A 7,543-nucleotide genomic window follows, 5' to 3' on the forward strand; every position below is an offset into this window, starting at 1 on the left:
AGATGTCCTGTAATTTGACAATAAAGCCCATCATTTCAGCCATAAATGGATGCCACAAATGCTGGTTTGACTCCTTTAGTAGTGATTTATATCCTTTTGCAATTAGGATTCTCGAATTAAGAATATCAGAACTCAGGAAGCATCTCATTCTGAGGAGGATAATACTGCAGCCTCATCCCAAATGATTGCAGTTCTTTCGAGTAGTTGACTCCTCTTCCGCCAGCGTGCGGCTTCATGCGATGTACCAGCTCACTTGGTAGACCACTGAATTTTTGTGGCAATACCTCTCCACACACATCGCTCATCAAACTGCGTCTTTGAGAGATGCGATCACCTGATCCTGAGATTTCACTTTTTTTTCCAGACGGTATGCCCGCATTCTTGCTGCATGCAGCTTCCTTTTCATGTCTTCCACTCTTCGGCGTTGAAGTTGCAAGACTCTTTGAGTAGAGATACCTGCGCAATAACTGTGGTCTTGGAGAACGATTTCAGCCGTTGGTGCTTTAAAATCACGTTTCTTTTCAGGTGCTATAAAATCACGTTTCTTTTCAGGAACTGTTGCAACAGCTATCACAACTTGCCGTTTGTTGGGAGCCTATAATTTGTGAATTTCGCTTCAGCAAAGGCTAAGGTAATAGCACCGATTGAAACTCAAACTACTGTACCTCTGGCCTCATATGCTTCGGAAAGTTGAGAAATCTTGTTGGCACCGCATTCTCTCTCAAACTTGTTTTCTGGCCATGACGGTAAATGTCACTTTCTGAGAAGTGATCGGAGCAGACGACCGAGGAGCTAGTTGGTGCCCAATCTTTTCTTCCGATACATTTTATCCATCTTCTTTTCATTGATTCATTGGCAGGAAAGCTGCATTGTACAGAACATTATATCAGTTTGCAAGCTATTGTGTGAACTGTGAAGCACAGCACACCAAATAAATTGTGTATGAGCCAGGGCTGTGGAGTCGGAGTCTGGGTAATTTTCGCTTGGTGGAGTCGGAGTCGTGAAAACTATAATTGCTGGAGTCGGAGTCGGTGGGAAAATACTCACTGGAGTCGGAGTTTGTAAGAATGACCCTTACTTCGACTCCGACTCCAACTTCTCTATCATGAAGACATTTGCTTTCAAAGAATTTTCAATAGAATTTTTATGTACCACCAATCACTGTTATTAATAACCATACAGATCAGGTGCGGCCAGCCCGTGGCACGCAGGCCAAATTTAGCACACGAGAAGGTTAGGTGTGGCCTGCGAGGTAATTCTCGAAATTATTTATGACATCAGGTACAATTGCAAGGCCAACCAAAATTTGATTAGCATGACCGCGAAATTGGATGATGACTAAAACAACAGTTCTGACGCGTTGATGTATCCAGGGGCCAGTCACATTTATCCCAGATCTTCCTATATGACCATAAAGTAGAATATTTCATAGCATATGTATTTGACTTGAAATTTTTCTCCGTACTTCGCATGATTCATTGTCACTAGATTTCTTGCATTCAGTATTTGAGCCCCCTTCGGAAAATTATAAATACATATTATTCACAGAATTGAGTCTAAGTATATTCGCAATTAGGAGATAACGTGTCGTCCAACATGCGGCTTCGCTTGTGCACTCGCAGCGAGATCGTCGACAAAACATTTGCGCAAAATGACAGAGGCATGTTCAGTTGTTCACTGATACCATCGATTTTGCTATGTCTAAACGTCGAATAAACCTGTCCTTGCCAAATGAGCCCAGTGGTATACAGATGTGACCCCCAATGTATGTTAGCAACATATTTATTGATATAATTCAGTCATTATCTTGCAAAAAAATTTTGCGCTTCGCGCGACCAGGGCCTGATTGCGCGCTGCACAGTTGCAGGACATATTGTTAGCAATTTTAGAGCGTATTAATCTAAGTCTTTGTTTGCAATGTTACCTAATTCGGTTCGCTCCTATCGGACGACTGAAAAAAGGTTATCAACATTCCAGTTGCCCGCGCAATGGTTCGTAAATCTCATGTGTCCCTTTGGCCGAAAAAGTTGCCCACCCCTGATATAGATAAAATTAGAAATTACTTGCAAATTACAACTCAGTTGCACAGTCAAAATTGATGAAATTTTTGGAATTATACCATGATACTGTGACAGAGCAAATGCATCGGCTGGTTTTGTAAAATTGTACAAATGATGTGAATATGACCAAACAATGCATTCCACTTGACAAAATTAAAGATATTTGTAGTGAAGCTTAGCTGTTTGGGTCGAATAAATCATTAAGAAAGACTGCAAGTCCCAATCCTTGAATACTTGATTAAGTACATGTAGACTAGACATAGGCTATGGTCTTTGACTACTAAACTAAATTCCATTTATCACCGATGTCTATTAGTAGTAAGAGTGTGTGTGCTTGTAATCAGGATAGTGTGCAATGACAAAATTAGTATGTTCAATCTCATTATTAGTTGCTGACTCATACACAAGAGCTACACTTGGATTTTTTATCTACATTTTTATTAGGGGGGGGTGGGGGAACTTGAGTAGGTAGGGGAATTTGAGTACATTCGACAAAAACTTTTGCTTTCTCAACATATCTGCTTAAAATTCCGCAGTTCTGCATTTATTCATTAGCTCACTATGTAAGCTCTAGATAAGACTAATAACCATTTCTATCAAAGGCCGATTATAGCTTCCACGTGGAATTGAAAGTTTGTGAATTTTTTTTTCATTTTTGACACCACTTTTCAACTTCTTTGCAGACAGCATAAAAATGGTTGTTGCATATCCAAATATTGCTTAAGTTTGTGATAGTTGATCATGCTACAAGGTATGGCAATGCATTTTGTCGATGGTGGTGAGAGTAAGTTTTAATTTGAAGAATATTTTTTGGGGGTGATTCGGGTATAGTATAAATTAGGGGTGGGTTAAATTGAGTATACTACTAAATGATAACTTTTTTTGTTGCACTGTCATCAGAGAGGTTGTAGATACTCTTTTTAATCTTGTTATTCTGATTTTGTTACACAATTAGAGAGTTAAAACAATAACAGACATGCTCAGGTATTATAAGAAGAAGCGAACCCCTAAATATGCACCACATGAATTCGATCAGGCCATCAAAGAAAGTAAGACAGGAAAGAGCTGTTATAATAGAGTCTGGGATTCCCTATGAAGCACTCATAACAAAGTTAATTAGAGCAACACAGAAAATTGTAGCCACAAGAGCAAGAATCGGTCGAAGAAAGTGACTAGATGAAAAGTTTGACTCGGGCAATTACTACACAGTACTCTCACAAATATTGAAAAAAGAATCAAGAAATTATTTAGCTAGTCATAATGTCAAAAGAAGGCATGTTCACTTGATCAGGCCATAACTAGTGAGGTGCTGACATCAGAAGAAAGCATGACCAGACTTTAAGATGAGGAGAATGTATGAAAGCTAAAACGCAAGAGCAATGATGTTGTGGTCAGTGACGATTATGAGGAGGAAGTGGCCACTCTAAGTACAGTTCTGAGATGGACTTGGGGAATTTGAAACAGTTCAAAAAGAGGAAGGATATCAACGAGTTGGATTGGCTCGTTATACAATACAGACAGACAAAGTTTCTGGGGCAGGTGGAAAATATGATGGGTGGCGGTGAAACATTTGTACATAATTTTTTCAACCAACGGGTTGCATATTTTCCTATCCCTGAAACATTGATGACATCAATTTCATGTTGAGAATATTCTCCATTTCATTCAATGAAGTAATTTTCAAAGTGAAAGCACCAATTTCAGAAAGAAGAGGGGTTGTCAAATTTAATTTGAATCCAAACAACTAGTGAAACTTTGACATCTAATTATTTCGTTCTGCTGTTCCTCCTAAAAAAGTTTCTCTTTAAACAACAATAAGAGATCTTGTTCCAGTTTCTTTTTTAAAAACATGACAATATACTCAGTTTTCCCATACAATGGGTCATTTGGGTATAACGTGGGGATAAGGCTTGCTTCAAGTACAATTTAGACAGTATACTCAATTTTCCCACAAAATTGGGGTAAATTGAGTATACGAATTTGTAAAAAAAAAATCACAATATTTTTCCACTGCGAGCAAATTGAATCTTCAATCAATTTGCAACCGAAAATTCAACCATACAATGTAACAAATATCAACCAGCCACCTATTTATTTGACTGTTTATGAAAATGACAGCTGCTCAAACTTGAAAATATACTCAAATTCCCCCATCCCCCCCTATACCGGATTGGACATCTGTCATATTTGAATGATTCATACATTTCAGGATATTAGAGAGTCCATGTTATAAAAACTTGAAAAAGGAAGGATATTAGCAAATCTTTCTTTCATGTTAATTGCATAGTGGATAATTCGAGCTGTTCCACAATGAAACAATTTAGCATGCCACCGTTAATCATATGTTTGCATATGTTTAATGGTTCTATGATAGTCATTCAACCGACAATGTGGCATATAATTTACGAAGTAAATTGTTAATACTGTTGGAGTCGGAGTCGGGAGTCGGTACGTTTAAAGACTCTGGAGTCGGAGTCGGTACGTTTTAAGACTCGGGAGTCGGAGTCGGAGTCGGTATATTGAAAATGTGTGGAGTCGGAGTCGGAGCCGGAGTCGGTGGTAAAATTTACCGACTCCACAGCCCTGGTATGAGCACGAGCTATACGTTGCACTTACCGGTGAAAAGTTCTTGGATGCCAACGCTTTACAATCGACTCTTCGTCACTACTTCCATCACTATCACTTCTTTCATACGACTCTGTAGATATCTTTTTTTGCCTCTTACTGCACCCGTAGGCGACACAAAGACTGCCACCACCACCTGAACGCACTGTCTTTGGCATGTTGAGCTACACAGATTTTTACACAGACACAGCTGAAAAAAATCTTGACTGTTAGAAAATTTATTCATTCAAAGCTCTATGTGCATAGATTACAACAAAGCCATAATTAATTAAATATATTAAAACATCAATCGATATTCCATAAGGGATTTCACGCCGGTCGCTTCTACGGTCACACAAGCATGTCTCATGTCTGTTTTACCTCCAAATCTGGATTTAATCTTCCTTTACCACACTGTCTACATATAGCTACAGGCTAACTTTAGTCTTGGTTAATTTTCTTGGTCATTTACAACCCAACAACCCCTATCTTTAGCTATTCGCAACCTTTCTTGGTCATTTACGACGTAAACCCTCATCAGTAGAGCGATTTTTTCTACCTAAAAGACGGAGGATTTGACCGGAAAATCAATAATTTGACATTTTTTTACTAAAAAAAACCTCAATTTTGACCTTATGTATGCAAATTAGGTGTCTTTGCTCATGTTAAAATTGTACTACTTATGTTCATTTCTGGTTGGAACTGTCTGTCCTTACGAAGCAGTTTGGCCTGACTACACGTTTTTGACATAAAAACTGACAGATTTTTACAGGAAAAACTTAATTGCAACGAAATCTGGCCCTATGAAGAATTCCAGTAGGTATATCCAGTAGTATGGTAGAAATAATCAAAATTTGCTGCAGTAGGCCTACAACGAAAGGTATATTTTCATAAATTCTCGGGTTGAAAGTGTCAGTCCTGACTAAATAGCTTGCCAAGAATGGAGAAAGAACGTTCAACAGCAGCAGTTGTTGGCTGACAACAACACTGATGTTGTGCGTACTATCGAATGTTAACATTCAATGTTTGCTTCACTCTATCAATGTTATCTACATCACTATTTTTTCATCACGCGGTTCTTGATATCGGAAGCGCGCAGTGCCCAAGCAGTCTTGCTTCATAGGGTAGTGCAGTACGTTGACCAGTGACCACTAGGGTTGTCCAAAATTTGAAAAATTTCGAAAATGCTGCGTTGTAATGTCTTATTCTATAGATTATTGATTAAAAACATCAACAAGCCTGAAAGAAGCTCTCAGGAACGTCGTTAAGATTTCTTACAAAGCGTTTGAAAGTAGCTGCCAAAGAGTGGGCGGGCCACCGACGGCGAAATTGCAACTAGGCGGGCAATGACGAAACCACGATTCTTGATTGGGTAATCGGTTATGCTTCAATGATGACGGCGGCTGTCAGCTCTGATTTGGGTGCTTCACCGTGTTTGACAGAAGGAGTAGGTTTTGCTGCTGCTGAGTCTGTTGGTGACGGCTGTAATACTGTAAAAGCGTGTTGTGGTTTGATGAGTCAATAGTAGTAATGTAACAGTGGTTCTTCGAATGTATCAGTTGTAGCAGTAGTTTCTGTTTTGCGGAGGTCGAGTCTGTTAGTAGAGACGGGAATTTGTAAAGCGCATTGTGGGTTGATGCATCAATAGTTGTAATGCAACACTTGTTCCTTGCTCAATGTTTTAGTTGCAGCAGCATTTTCTGTTCTGATGAGGTCGATTTTGTTAGTAGTGGTTGTGGTTATGTACAAGGGCATTGTGGGTTGGTGAGTTAATAGTCGTAATGTAACACTTGTTACTTAAATGTATTAGGCGTAGCTGTAATTTATGATAGAAGGCAAAAATATTACTGTCATGGCAGAGGCAAAACGGCGGAAGACTGTGCACTTGCCACAGAGAAGAACAAGATCTCGATCTGAGCATTACTTGGTCGGATATGCTTGCGATTACATCTGTGGCTCGAGATTACCAACCTTGCGAGAAGTAATGAGTTACTTTCTGCATCTGAAAGACCATTGCCCTCAGTCAACCCCTACTCGTGAGCTATGTAATGTGGTGATTCATGATGTCATGACAGTGTGGCAAATATCGAGAATTGCCACAATACTTAAAGGAAATGCGGTGAAATTACTTGAAAAACTGAACAAAAAATATATTTTTCTGAAGGCGACCATGAAACGGGAAAGTGATCCCAAGGGTAAGAGGAAAAAATTCACGGAAGATTTGGACAAGTTGTGGGATATTGGAAGTACAGATGCGATAGCAATAATACAAAATGACATTTGTCTATCACATGATAGAAAGCTCGAAGACATTGCATTCTATGAAGATCAACAGCAATCTCGCAAATGCATAATGTTGGGAAGAGACAAGATTCTCGCTAAAGACATCGAAAAGAAAACAGCAACCATGGCGGATAGAACTGTTAAAAACATTCAACATGACTCAAGTGATGACTATGTTGTTTTAGCATCTTCTTCATCTTCAAAAGAGGGTGATAGTTTGAGTTCAAGTTCTGATTATGATGCTGATGTTGGTCTTGGCACCTCGACAGCCATTAAGCTGATGGCACCTAAAAATATTATGAATAATACCCATGTGTCCCAAGCTCTGGATCGATTGCAAATAACAGACAACAAGGCAACAATGCTGATCGGAGCATTTATTACGGCTTGTGGCGGTGACATAGCAATGTTCTCTCTGTCAAGATCTTCGACAAAGAGAGCCAGGGAAACAAATCGTCTTGAAATTTCCAAGGATATTTCAGAAAAATTTGCAGAAAATAAACCTCAACATGTTGCTATTCATTGGGATGGAAAGCTCACAGAGGATAGATTAGGAAATCGGTATGAGGCTCTGTCAATTGTCCTATCTTGTCATC

At 39.2% G+C, this 7,543-nt stretch overlaps 1 protein-coding gene across 1 annotated transcript; it reads right to left on the bottom strand.

The window, feature by feature from the left end:
• Window positions 1–304: 304 nt before the first annotated feature.
• On the bottom strand, window positions 305–5,814 carry LOC145460034 (THAP domain-containing protein 1-like). Its single transcript, XM_080338443.1, has 3 exons — window positions 4,677–5,814; window positions 666–864; window positions 305–595 (listed from the first exon to the last, which is right to left on the bottom strand). The coding sequence occupies exons 1-3, from the start codon at window positions 4,841–4,843 to the stop codon at window positions 305–307; spliced, it is 657 nt and encodes a 218-aa protein (XP_080194569.1). The 5' UTR covers window positions 4,844–5,814.
• Between the last annotated feature and the right edge of the window lie 1,729 nt (window positions 5,815–7,543).

Source organism: Botryllus schlosseri, chromosome 2 (assembly GCF_051294905.1).
Source record: "Botryllus schlosseri isolate E-star chromosome 2, Bs_hap1, whole genome shotgun sequence".
Lineage (NCBI taxonomy): Eukaryota > Metazoa > Chordata > Ascidiacea > Stolidobranchia > Styelidae > Botryllus > Botryllus schlosseri.

What these genes read in the sequence shown, in the direction of transcription:
- LOC145460034 (XM_080338443.1), bottom strand. Translation starts at nt 4,843, where the DNA reads ATGCCAAAGACAGTGCGTTCAGGTGGTGGTGGCAGTCTTTGTGTCGCC. An exon ending in CATCCAAGAACTTTTCACCG is followed by an intron (nt 865 to 4,676) that starts GTAAGTGCAACG and finishes TGTACAATGCAG; the next exon opens with CTTTCCTGCCAATGAATCAA. An exon ending in CGAAGCATATGAGGCCAGAG is followed by an intron (nt 596 to 665) that starts GTACAGTAGTTT and finishes CACAAATTATAG; the next exon opens with GCTCCCAACAAACGGCAAGT.